The sequence below is a fragment of the Cystoisospora suis genome (genome assembly GCF_002600585.1).
Source record: "Cystoisospora suis strain Wien I chromosome Unknown contig_5705, whole genome shotgun sequence".
In the NCBI taxonomy this organism is placed as follows: domain Eukaryota; phylum Apicomplexa; class Conoidasida; order Eucoccidiorida; family Sarcocystidae; genus Cystoisospora; species Cystoisospora suis.
This window is the reverse complement of record NW_027158495.1, coordinates 1-13,584: the sequence shown is the minus strand read 5'-3', so window position 1 is coordinate 13,584 and position 13,584 is coordinate 1. Positions and strand designations below refer to the sequence as shown.

General features: G+C 44.8%; 2 protein-coding genes across 2 annotated transcripts in view; one reads left to right on the top strand and one right to left on the bottom strand.

Annotated features, from left to right (window-relative positions):
* Positions 1-3,585, top strand: part of CSUI_009513 (uncharacterized protein) — a gene marked incomplete at its 3' end in the record, with an annotated part of 3,896 nt that extends 311 nt beyond the window's left edge. Inside the window, exon 2 of the mRNA XM_068069628.1 lies at positions 3,289-3,585. Within this exon, the coding sequence (XP_067918397.1) occupies positions 3,289-3,585 (297 nt within the window). The remainder of the gene's footprint in view (positions 1-3,288) is intronic.
* CSUI_009512 (plasma membrane-type ca(2+)-atpase a1 pmcaa1) overlaps positions 1-10,981 on the bottom strand; it is a gene marked incomplete at its 3' end in the record, with an annotated part of 11,377 nt that extends 396 nt beyond the window's left edge. The window contains exons 1-3 of the mRNA XM_068069627.1: positions 2,029-10,981; positions 762-1,160; positions 205-250 (exon numbers count right to left, since the gene is read on the bottom strand). Of these exons, the coding sequence (XP_067918396.1) occupies positions 205-250; positions 762-1,160; positions 2,029-8,347 (6,764 nt within the window). The remainder of the gene's footprint in view (positions 1-204; positions 251-761; positions 1,161-2,028) is intronic.
* Between the last annotated feature and the right edge of the window lie 2,603 nt (positions 10,982-13,584).

Genomic DNA, 13,584 nt, shown 5'->3' with positions numbered 1-13,584 from the left:
AGAAAAGAAAGAAAAGAAGAAAGAAGAGGGTTTCACCAGGCAAAAGAAAGAAAGAAGTTGGATAGAGGAAGAAGAAGAAAAAAAATAATAGTAGAGAAGTCGATAGATATAACTGTCACGTCGTAACTTCCTGTACATATAGATGTATCTATCATATATATATATATATGTATATGCCCTCATGTGTGTGTATGTATCTTCTACCTATCTTGAGGAATCACGACGCTCTCAGGAGTCCGCCCATACATTGCTGTGAAAAGATAGATATATAGATAGATAGATAGATATACATACATACATATATACATACAGCCTACATGGAGGAAGAGGCTCATACCAAACAACCTATGAAAGTATATGTCTAGAATGTATAGAGATGATGCTTCTATATTAAGTATAGTTGGTCTATAGACCCACGATAGTTCCTATCGCATGTGAAGAGAAAGTCGCCGAGACCGACGTGGGTCGTCCCCCTTTACTTCTCGTCTTTTTTACATGCACCTTTGCCTCTCTCTACCTCTCTCTTTCGACACACCTAAAGAGAGACCCGATCACTCACTCTATCTCTCTTGCGGACCCCTCATGTCCATCCACAGATAGATTAAAGATAGATAGATAGATAGACAGATGAAAGATAGAGAGATGAAAGGTATATTCAGGCATCAGTTTCTTTGTGTATTTATGTAAGCATGTCTAGATGAGGGTGTGCTGAGAGTAGTATGTGTAGTGTGTGTGTTTGAGTGTATTTACCGCCAGGTTACATCCGAGTAATCTTCCTCCATATTCGGTAATGAGAATTTGACAAGAGAGAATGAAAATCCAAATGCCTATGCCTAATCGATTTCTCGCCATGATAAGTATCGATTCATATAGCGTAGTTCCTCTCTTCATCTTCTTCTTTCTCCTCTCATTCGGGGGAGCTCCGTTCCTTCCCCCCAAATCTTCTACTTCTTCTTCGCCTTCTCCGACTTCATCCTCTTCGTCGTCATCCTCTACATCTCTCGCGTTAAACATATTGAAGATTTGCATAAAGACGAAGGTATTAAACACGAACGTTCCATGGCGAGAGGGCCCGAGCTCTCTCTCCCAGTCAGGCTTGTAATCTTCTTCTGTTGAGAATAATTGATACCGCCGCCCTGATCGCATACGTGTCCCTGTATCTACACAAGAAAGAAAGAAAGAAAGAAACAGTGAGAAAGAAAGAAAGAAAGAGTGAGAAAGAAAGAAAGGAGAGGATGAAGAGAGCAACGGTGGAGATGAAAAGAAACACTCTGGGGAAAGGGGCAGAGGGGAGGGAGGAAAGATAGCTACGAAAAAGAAAGGATGCATGGAAAAGAAAAGGAAGAAGAAAGATTGAGAGATTTGGATTAAGATGGATTTTCTCGTCTTGATCAAGGTGGAGGGAGATATAGGCGAAGGGAGTTGTTGCATGCCAGGAGAGATATGATGAATCTGAATATGGATCTACCTATGTAGGGACAGAGAGACAGAGAAGGACCTATCTACATGTATATGCGTAGGTAAGCGTAAGGATAGAAATGGAAAGACGTATGGAAGTATTCAGAAGAAGAGGAGCTATCTATGCCAATGGGAGGAGGTGGAGGTAGATCTATGGATATATATCCTAACGATCAGAAGAGGAAGAAAAAGAAGAAGAGAGATAACGATGAGACCTACAAGAGGAGAGATTTCCTGAATTATAGCTGCTAAGAAAGATCACAAGGGAAGTCAGCAAAAGGAAAGAAAGAAAAGATCTCCCCTACATAGTACGTATGTCTATATGCTGTATACATATCTTTCTCTATCAACCCATATGACGAGACATGCATGGAGACAACAAGCCCACAAACTAAGTAGCATAGACAACCTCAACATACATGTAGATCTCTACCATTCCTTCTATCTCTCTGTGGATTGTCTCCTCCCTCTCTCTATGTATCTCTGAGACACCAAGATGATCCTATGGCCTTCATTTTCTTTCTCTTTTCTCCCCTCTTTCTCTTATCCTCCTCCTGTCTTTCACCTTACATGTCTCATAGTTACAGTCGGAGAATTCGCAGAAGTTGTATTCCTTTCTCTTTTCATCTGTGAGGAACGTCCATTTGGTCTCGGGAAGAAAGTGCTCTCCATAGAAGATGAGAAGAATCATGACGATGAGCTGATAGATACTTGAAGAGACAATCGTTACTATCATGGATCTGGAGATAAGATAAGAATCTCTTCCTTGGGGCTTCCGATGGAGAAGTCGATCTGTAGGAGGTTCTGTAGCAAGAGCTAAGGAAGCGAAGCTATCCATGATAAGGTTGATCCAAAGCATTTGAACCGCTGATAGAGGAGACTCTCTCTCCAGGACCGCACATAAGACGGTCAAGACCACCGCAACAATATTCACGGTAAGCTGAAACTGGAGAAATCTGCGTATGTTGTCATAGACGTTTCTTCCCCATTTGATGGCTTTAACAATGCAGGTAAAATTATCGTCAAGCATGACAATGTCCGCCGCTTGTTTCGCAACTTCTTTCCCTGAGATGCCCATAGAAAAGCCGACGTCCGCCTTCTTCAAAGCAGGGGCATCGTTCGTTCCATCCCCTGTGACTGCGACGACTCGTCCTTTCTGTTTGAGAGCTGTGACAAGGGTGTATTTATCGTTAGGTTGGGATCGAGCTAGGATTTCTAAATGCCTACAAATCCTATCAAAAGCACTCATGTCTCGAATCACGTCGACACGTAAAGGCTTGCCTTGCTCTTCAGACGTCTTGAGATCTACAGCGCAATCGCAAATCTCCGTACGGCATCGTTCACATATCACCCCTCCAACTAAGCGCGTGAACTCGGAGCCTAGCATAGCTAAGCCCCCTTCATTCTCATGGTAAATATGACATTTCTTTCCTATCGCTTTTGCTGTAATAATATTGTCTCCTGTGATCATTCGCACTTTAATCCCCGCTCTCTGACACTGCAAGACCGCATGAGGCACCTCATCTCTAACTGGGTCTTCAATCCCTGCTATACCTAAACAAATCAGATTCGTCTCTGCTTTGATATAGTTCACATTACTACTACTACTATTACTATTAGGGGTGTCATCATGAGAAGCCTCATTATCTCCTTTCTTTCTCTTCTCCTTCTCTTCTCCTTCTTGTTCTCCTTCCCTCCCCCCCCCCGAAGCAGGTTCTCTCCAATCGACTTCTTTCTCAGGATCGATATCTCGATAGGCCAGGCCTATCGTGCGTAGAGCCTCGCCAGCCATCTTGTTGATAACCTCTCTTTCAATTTGACTCCTTATAGAATCGGTTAGCTCGATCAGCTCGCCATCTCCTAAGTCGAAATACTTGCATTGCCTTAACACTCTCTCACTTGCTCCTTTCACAAAGACACGATACTTTCTCCTTCCCTGAGACGGGGGAGGAGGAGAAGAAGAAGAAGTCTTCTTCTCTCTCTCTCCTTGTTCTCCTCCGAAATCTTCTTCTTCTTCGCGAGTCTCTCTCCTCTCCCCGTCTTGGGCAGTCCCCACCTGGGAAGCCGACTTCTTTCTCGCCTTCATCTGAAGAGGAGAAGAAGACGACGAAGAGATATCGACAATAGTAGACATCATCTTTCGATCACTCGAGAAGTCGATCCGTTCTATGAGATTGGCTGATTCGCCTCCTTCTCCTATGTATTTTCTTCGTATAAGATCGTAATCGCCTCGACACTCGAAGTCTTGGAAAGCTAATAGAGCACATTCTGTAGGAGATCCCACGTGTTTCGCGTTCTTCTTCATCTTCTCTAATCGCTCTTCTTCTTCTCTTTCTTCCTCTTCTTCTCCTACACCTCTGATCTGTATCGCAGAGGACGAAGAAGAAGAAGAGCTTGCGCCATGAGAAAGACGACTCCCTTGTCGTATCATCAAAGATGGGTTCTGTCGGTCTTGGTCACCCTGTCCTTGACGAGGAGAAGCTTTACTACTAAGCTGCTTGAGAAGGAGAGAAGAAGAGGAATTGAGAGATGGATCCACTTCAAGAAACGCAGTCGAATTCAAAGCGATCGCCTGCATGAGAATCTCCCACCTCTCATCTCGATGCTGCAGTATCGATTCAGCCTCTCTCCCGAACTTCTCCGTATGGTAACATAAACCAGACGTCTTCTTATGACCCCCGCCTGATATCCCCTCTTCCTCTTCTCCTCCTCTCTTTGTTCTCGCCGTGGCTGTAGTTGCTGTATATCTTGTCGAAGCGTTCGACGAAGATGAAGAGAAAGAAGAGGAGGAAGAAGAGGAGGAGGAGGTATATAAGAGAGTCGATCCATTCCAGAATTGAGTGACGGTCATTTGATTCTTCGTTAAGGTGCCTGTTTTATCGGAGCATATTTCATTTGCCCCCCCCATAATCTCACAGGCAGCCAGTCTTCTTACATAGTTTTGCTCCTTAAGCATTTGGCCTATCGAATAGGCGAGAGAAATCGTCACCGCTAGAGGCAGCCCCTCGGGAACAGCCACGACAAGAATCGTGATGGCTGTGACGAAGAACTCGACGTGGTCGTGAATGATATCTATCGTCGATTCTCTTGGTCTCTCTAGAGAAGAAGAAGAAGATTGGAGAAAGAACATAAACCAGAATTCAAATAAGAGAACGAAGAAAGCGATGACGGCAGAGATCAGTCCGAAGTTGCCTATGTCTTCAGCTAGAGCATTTAGTTTCATTTGCAAAGGGGTAGGCTCGGCATCATAGGCAAGCTTCTGGAACATTTGCCCCACTTGAGAGTAAGACCCTACAGCTATGACGAGCCCTAGTCCACTCCCTGTATTCACAGTAGTCCCAGACAACAGCACAGGGGATGGGACGGCGTGATGCTGTACTACTCCGCCGGCACCCCCACCCCCCCCATTCCCACTGCTACTACTACTATCTCCAGGGATAGTGACGATACTGCGGAGATCATGAGAAGAATGGTCCACGGGAGAAAGATCTTCTTGTTTCGCGCGCCCATCGCGATGTTCTTTCTCTCCGTCGAGGGGGGGGTCTTGGAGACGATGAGAATGAGCAGGGCTCGGGGGAGATCGATCGTCGTCTTGCTCGTTGTCGAGAAGATCGGGTTCCTTGGGATCTCCATCGGGTAGATGGACATGATAAGAAGAGGAGAAAGAGGGGGAATTAGGGTGGTTTCTATTCTTGGCTTTTTTCTCTTGGAGAAGATAATTAAGAGCTTCATCGTAGCATACATTGAAGATGTCCTTTCGAATCATATCGCTTTCTCCTGTAAGAGAACTTTCGTCCACCTTCATATCTCTTCCTTGTATGAGGAGAGCATCAGCAGGAATTTCGTCTCCTGCTTCTAAGAGAAGAATATCTCCCACGACTAGATCAAAGACAGAGATCTGAATAGGCTTCCCGCCATTTCTTAGCACAGTGCATTTCTTATCATCTTTCACAACTGACAGCTGGGCAAACTGCTGCTCTTTCATCCAATCGTTGATCGCCGTCACGAGGACTACCACTAAGACAGCTACCCATATAGCAAAGCCTTCAACGGCTTCTATAAGAGGCTCTTTGGAGAAAAGCAGAGCGAGAACGATCGATAGCAAGCCGCAACACATCAAGATCTTCAAGGTCGCGTCGTTAGCTGCTTCAAGCACAAGATTCCAGAAAGACGTCAAAGAACGTCGAGGCAATCGATTCACGCCATAACGTTTCTGCTGGAGCTTCAAGAGATTGCGATGTCTGCTAGACAACTTCTGTTGATTCTCGTGACCCTCTCGAGCAATGCTAGTGTTCTTCTCTTTATCCGCTGCACCCGGACCTCCTGTGAAAGACAGAGCGCTTCCAAGGACCGAGCCAATCCAGGAGGAAGGTCGATCTTGAGGGGGGTTAGCGTCCCCCTTCCCGAGGAGGAATGTCGATGACGTCAATGTTCGATTGCTACTCCCACTCTCTCCAGAGGAAGATCTCTTCAAGGCACTTGCTCCTTCTCTTTCATCTTTAAGAGAAAGATAATGGTCTTTACCTAAAGCAGAAGAAGGAGAAGCAGGACCTCTCTTCGATTCTAACAGATCGGTTGAAGATGTCTCAAGATCTACTGGGGATCCTTCCATTAAGGGACACTGTAACTGATTCGATCCTTCTTCTCCTCCTCCTCTTTTTCGTCTCTGTCCCCCCCGTGGAGAAGACGACGAAGAGAGAGGGTGAAGCTCTTCTTCTCCTCTTCGTTTTTCTTCTTTCTTCTCCGCATGGGAAGGAGCTGGATGGAGAAAGCTATTGAGCTGGCGACTTAGAAACGTTGTCAGCTTCGATACTTGTTGCCGAGGGGTTCCTATCATGAGGCTACTCGCAGTCGAGGAAAGAAAGCCAGAGGAGGAGGAGGAAGAAGAGGGAGGTATAGGAAGTCCATCCGTCACATTTGAATCGAGACACTCGACAATCGATTTGATCCCCCCCATTGAATCGATCAATTCTAGATCTTCATCGAAGGTCCGTGTGACGTATGCTTGGACAATGGAGATCAACTGAGACCTCCGATTTACGTAAATTCTCGTTTCATCCTCATCTTCATCCTCTAGCCACTCGTCTTCGGGAGATCCTTGCTTGAATGATGTCGCTGGACCGTCACTATGGATGAAGAGAACAGGCTCATCTGATAGATCTCTCGTTCTTCTTCTCCGAATATAAGCCGAAGAAGACGATGTGACAGAGGATGATCCAGATGGATAAGGGACAATCGCTGAAGATGAAGATGAGAGAGCAGCTGAGGGGACTGACGAAATCGATTCAAGACTCCCTCGACGCTGGGGAGATAATCTCTCCCCATGGTGAGGACGATGGAGATCTTCAAGATCTTCTTCTTCTCCTTCACGATTTCCTCTTGTCCTTCTGTTTCTTCTGTCTGCTCCTTCTCTTGTCCATTCCTCTTCTTCTCGTTCTCTCTCCCTGTCATCATGATGCAAGAGAGAGATTCTCAGATGACTCTGTTGGAGCTTCCTTTCTTCTTCTTTTCCTAAGTCATCTGCGAGGGTGCCTAAGACCCGACCCGTGAGAATGAAGAAGTAGACGACGCCGCTTATCATCATCGTCGAAGGAAGCGCGGCCCCAAGACCAGAGAAAGACGATGAAGAAGAGAAAGATGGAGAGGAGAAACAGAGGAAGAAAGAGAAGAGAAAAAGAAGAAAGAGAGAGATCACCTCCAACGACTTCCACCTGGACGCTCCCCCATCTAACATGAGGCGATTGCCTATCACATTCTTAAGAAAGGACAAAAAGCCTACGCAGATACAGCACCCTATCAGGTACCAATATCTCTTGTCGCATAGAAAAGAAGAGAGGAACAAGAGAAGAGAAGAAGGGAAAGAAGATGAAGAGAGGGGGGGTGAAGAGTCTGGTAAGAAAGAAGATGGCGGAGTCAAAAGAAAAGGTGAAAAGGCAGAGAATTCATCGAAGCACCACGCAGGGAAGAGAAGAACGAGAAATCCTGTAAGATTATGATAGAAGTTTAAGATAGCTCCTCCCCCTCCTCCTCCACCTCGAGCCACCCTTTTACTTCGATTCCTGCCATCTAGGAGCTTCTTCCTTCGTTCATCTTCTTCTTGTTCTCTTCTTCTCTTTTCAGGGTCTCCTTGTTCTTCTTCTTCTCTCCCATCGCATCTCCTCTGACTCTCTTCTCCTCCTTCTCTTATTGCGAGAGGACGAGGAGGAGGAGAAGAAGAGGAGATGCCTGCATCTCTTTCTCGTAATTCTTCGTTAACAAGATGAAGAGCCTTAGGGAGAAGAATCGCTCGAAAGAGAATTGTAGCGGCGGTGGAAAGAAGCGTATAAGAGAAGACACCAGAGAAGACAGCGCAATAGAGGAAAGAAGGGAGAAGAAGAAAAGCCGTTGATATCCATTTGAGATAAGATACATCGACAAAGGGAGAAGATAGGCTATTATACGAACAACCTAGGAGAGATAATACCTGATGAAGCCCCACAGACAAAGCAGAGGTGATAGGAATATAGATGGGACTCGAGAGCTTCGCTATGAGAAGATTGGTACAGATAGAAAAGAAAAGATACGATAGAGAATAGGGAAGATAGCGGAGAAGGAGGCGAAGACGGGGCCTCTTGAGACGTGGAAAGTATCGATAAGAGTGAAAGGCATGTCCAAACTCCCCGAGAATGTATGCAGAGATCAAAGACTGAGTGACTTGGAACCAAGTTAATAGAATCGGGACAGGAAAGTATTGAAGAAAAAAGTAGTTGAGAAAGATCTGCGATAGCGTTAAAGAAAGCAACAGAAAAACGAGAAGGGGATGATCGGCTGTATAGACACCTAAAGACTTGAGCCAGTTCTCTCGAAATAAACGAGGAAGCTCGACGACCTCTTCCAACAACCCCGGCATGGCTGGAAAGAAAGAAAGAAAGAAAGGATGATAAGGGGGAAAACAAGAAGAGGAGGGAGACGGAGAAGGAAGGACAGGTGAGAAGATGACGATGGGAGGAGAAGAAGAAGAGAGGAGAAGAAGACGAAGAGATGATTGATGGAGGAAGGAGGAGAAGAAGGGGACAATCGATGTTGGAGGAGAAGAAGAAGGGGACAATCGATGTTAGAGGAGAGTTGTGAGAGGGAGATTGTTTACTTGAATATGTTGAGGTGAATGGCGAGTCTGATATGAGGGAAGACCTTGTAAAGATTTTTGCAGGGCCCTAGATACATTTCTTGAAGTGAAAGAAGAAGAAGAAAGAAGAGGAGAGAAACTAGCTTTCTCTCTCTCTTTTCCTTCGGACTTCTCTATCTTCTCTTTGAGACATCATCTATCCTAATGCACTCCTCATTCAAGCCTCCATACGAGGAAGAAGAAGAAGCTCGCCACGGATTGCTTGGGGAAGAGAAGAAAGAAAGAGACAGGAGAGATACATAGATACAGAGAGCCTTCTACCAACCTTAAAAAGGGAGAAAAAGAATGAAGTAACTTTCGAGAGATTCTCAGGTGTCGTTCCTTCTGTCTTTATACAAGCGTCGCGGATTTTCTACGTCAGCTTAACTTTACCGCTGCGAATGAATGAAAAGGAAAGAAGAAAAGGGAGAAGAACAAGGAGAGAGGAAGAAAGATGGAATGATATCTATGGATACAAGGCTCGGATCTGTCTCTTCGGCCTTATCTAGGTTGCTCATGACCCTTAAGTGAAAGACGATCTTTCTTTCTTTCTCTCTTCTTTTCTTATTGAGGCAGAGAGAAGTTGCTTGACTCCTGCTGTGTATGTTGAAAAGATCTTTACTCTTCTTGGAAGACTTGAGCCTTATCGATCTTGTTTCTCTCTCTCTATCGATACTCTCTCTCTCTTGTTCTCTCTCTCATGCAGAATCGATACAGCAGCTCGAAGTAATGGAATAGACTGCGAAGGGACAGGGAAGGGACAACCGACTTTGTATCGATGAAGGGAAGATACCACGATGGAAAGAAAAAGACGTAAAAAGAAGAAAGGTCGTCTTCTTTCTTTTCTAACTATAAAACGAACGATAAAACTAGGTTGAGAAGAATGAAGAGAGGGAGAAGAAATCCTCTCTGTTGATGAAACTGCGGAAGTGAAGAAGAAGAAAAGAAGGAAGAGGCCGGAGATGAAGAATATGAAGAAAGAGAATAAAATGAAACGTCGCTCTAACTACTACCACATTAAATCAATCGCTGCTTCTTTGTTGAGCCAAAGTGTGTGTGAGAAGAGAGATAGATAACTCTTTCTTTCTCTCTCTCTCTCGATTTGCCACAATGAAGAGAAGAGGAAGAACCTCTTGGATTTGGTTTGAAGAAAGAAGAAGAACAAATGAAAGAGGAAGGAAGAAGAGCTTGGAAGGAAAGAATTCCTGTACGGAGGAGGAGGAGGAGAAGCCAGCTACCTCAAGTTCAGCTAATCCGTTGCGCCTCGCTCGTCGACACCGTCCGTCCGATGAGTAGCAAGAGAGGAGATTCTTTATGAAAAAGAAAGGGAACGAAAGAAAGAAGAAATAAAGAAGAATAAGAAGAAGAAAAGAAAGAAACACAAAGGAGATAAGATCATGCGGAGATAAATGAAAGAGAAGACCTGCTTGGTATGGTCGTTGAGGAAGGCCTCGGAGTGAAGGAGTGAGGAGAAAGTGTGTAATAGAAAGGAAAGAAGAGCTTCTTTCTTTCGAATCAAGAAAAGAAAGATAGAAAAGAAGAAAAAAGAACCATCAAGAAAAAGTCAGCAATGAATCACACCTCGAGTGCTTATCTCTCTCTCTATCTCCCTCTTTGTAGATTGTCTACACACGGCGACGTAACCTGCCTAGTCGCGCGAGCGGTTTAGAGTTGAAGGCGCAGTTATCTTCTCAGTGATGAGACCGATCAATCAATCGGTCTCATCTGCTATTGCTATTCGAGTTGCCGCCGCTTTGGGGTCTCTCTCTGTCGATCGACGAAAAGAGGAAGAAATGTTTCACAAGAAAACCTCTAGGAAGTCGGGAGAAAGACGATGAAATGAAGAGGATCAAGATGAACATAACGATAAAACAACGCGAGGCTTTTCTTCTCTGCAAATCACATTCGAACGCCACCAGCCTTTCGTTCTTCTAGGAAGAAGAAAAAGAAAAAAAAACAGAAACGGCAAAAGACAATACGGCAACGGATGACGACGTCAAAGCCGGGATGGCAGGCCGGAGTCATAAGAGCCTATGGATGACGACGCAGCTGATAACGATGTGAACCTTTTCATGTAGAAAGACCCGACGTTTCAGCTACTTCTACAGGGAGGGAGGGAGCTTCACGCAGCTCACCGTCAATCGTCATGCCTACCGGGGCCTCGGATGGATGGTCTCCGTCCATTCTTCGCTGTTTCCGATGGGGCACTTCGCCGTTCTTGGCTGTCAGTTATGTCGATGTTCAAGACAATCGACGAACATGATGGATGGATAAAGATGATGATGATGATGTCCCACCGGCGACAGAGTGAGCCATGAATCGAGCTCTAGGTGAATGGTGTTAGTTAGCTAGCTAGCTAGCTAAGAGTGAGTTAGGAGTAGCGGTGGCTAGTGTGGCAAACAACACCTTCCGGGGGAGAGAGGGGAGAAAGGACAGCAGGGAATGGGTGAAATGTCTGATAAAGATAGAAACATGGCGTGGATTTCTCTCGAGATAAAAGAGATAGAAGAATGAAAGAAGTTTATTTGTTTTGTATCAAGGAAGGACCACCACAGGATGAAGGAGCTTCATGAAGATTTCAAGTGCGATGGTGACTTGGAGAAAGACCGATAGATAGCTTGATCAATCAATCGACAGGCTGCTGACCCTGGCTGAACGGGGTGGAGATTGCAAAAAGCAAAGATTCTATCGAGGCTATCCAGCAAAGAGGTCATCGCCATTGGAGGAAAGGGTCGTAAATGAAGGAGAAAAGAAGAAAGAAGAAAGAAACATCTTTTTTCTTCTTCCTTGCTTCTTCTCCGGCGCATCATCCGTCCCCCAGCTATCCTCATCATTACTATCTTCAAAGCCTTACCCTCCGGTAGAAACAAGAAGAAAGACAGAAATCAACGCCTAAGGGTTGCCATTTCTTTGACTCTTCTTGTTCTATTTGATCCAGTGCGACTTGCTTAGCAGAGAAATCTCCATCCAGTCTTTCCCACGTTTCTCACACAAGGCTCGTGTGGCTGTCTAAGGGAAAGGCACCGGAGTGGGTAGTAGGCTTTTTCTTTCTTCTTGAAGAAGAAAGAAACGAACTTTGAAGAAGAATGAAAGAAAAGATGTGGCGGATAAGAGAGAACAAAGCTGAAGAGAGAGAGAATGTTTAGATGAGAAAGCGAGTTGGAGCCAGAAAGGAAGATCGCTTGAGAGAAGGGAGAAGATTTGTAGCCTAATCTCGCCACAAAGAGAGAAAAAGAGAGATAAAAGGAGAGCGGACATGTTGCTTGGTCGGTTTCGAAGAAAAACAGACTTCTTGTAGCAACGGCTGAGCTTGATGTGTACACAACCAGAAGGTTGCCTCGTAGCCTTCATAGTGGTTATGTATTTGTGCATAGTCGTTACATAGACAATAGATATAGAAGTCTCTCTATAGAAGGGTGTATGTGTAGACACAGAGAGACGTATCGAGGTCTTGTAGTTCAATGGCAGTTGCACCCTATACGGTCCTATAGATGGGGGGATGATCTATATCTTATACTCGACTGTATAGTGATGGATGACACATCAGTCTTCTATACCCATCGCTAGAACTCTTTTCTCATGAACCTAGTCGCATGTGTAGAGATGGACTTCAACAGTAGTAGTCGCCGTCATATTCTTAGAGCACTCATTCAAACCTACAGACTCTTCATTACATGTATAGAGAGAGATCGATATATCTGGGGAATGATTAGTGCTATCTTTTGAAAACGAACGAGCCCTCTCTGGGAAATGTACTGCTTGTGCCTGCAGATTTGCATGTGCGTCATCGTGCACCTTACCTATGTATTTCGATTTATCCTATCTTCATACAGAGAAAGAGAAAGAGTTACACAGGTGGATAGATAGATAGATTAAGGATGGATAGATAGCATATGTGTGACTGGATTTGACTGTATGTCCTATCCGTTACTTCGTCCTGAACGAGTGATTGACGATGAGTCGAGACCAAGGAGCTGTATATCTTGAAATACGGCGAAAAATGAGGAAACCCGTAGAAGATAAAGAAGAAGAACCTTTACTCTTCTTCTTATGACTGGAAAGGCCTTCTTTTGCGAAGATTAAAGTAAGCAAACACCGAATGGAATGTTTGAGAAATCTCGAGGCAAGTCTCGAGTCTCTCCGTCCTTCACACATGAATCGATTTCTCCGGATTGGGTCCTCCCTCCCACCCTCACATTTTCTATCGATTGTCGACTAGCCAACTACTCATGACACGAGAAGAAAAGTTTAGGGATGGTTCGAGGAGGAAGATAGAGAGGGACGCCGTTATTAGTGTGAACCAAACAACTGATGACAAAGAAAGAAAAAGCGAAACGAGAGGGCAAGAAAGAGAAGTCTTGTTGGGAATGTCTCTCTCGGTAGACTGTCTAGACTCAAACGACACTGCGCCCTCTATCTAACTAACTGTCTTTATTCTCTGTATATTCAATGTATCTATCGACTTGTCTATCTATCTATCTATCGACCTGTCTATGTAAATGATGGATACAGAGGAAGTGAATGAAAGGGAGAGAAGCAAGAACTTAAGCTTTCACATGTGACTAGGAGAAAGAAAGAAGAATGAAGATGAAGAGAAACGATCAGCAGTGAATCCAATGCATCCATCGCAGTCAACCCGAGCGGTGTATGTACACCCCAGAGAACCCACCACACACATCTCCTTCCAGCGTCATGTACGATCCACATAACCCTTCGATCAGTCTAGACAGCCCTTTCAAAACAGATTCTTCTTCAAAATTCTCTGCCAGATCGTCTCTTTCACAGACCAGCATAAATCTCAGAAATAGTCTGCTTCTCTCCACAGCCGTCGTTATTCACTGACTCGTTCCCTGGGGTGTCTCGCGCCATACACCCTTACACGAAGAATGCTGTCTCTCTTGTCTCTGTGTCCCTCTTCTTTCTCCGAATATCAGCCGATTTCTCATAGTACGATTGTGTAGTGACACTGTAAGACGTATGTT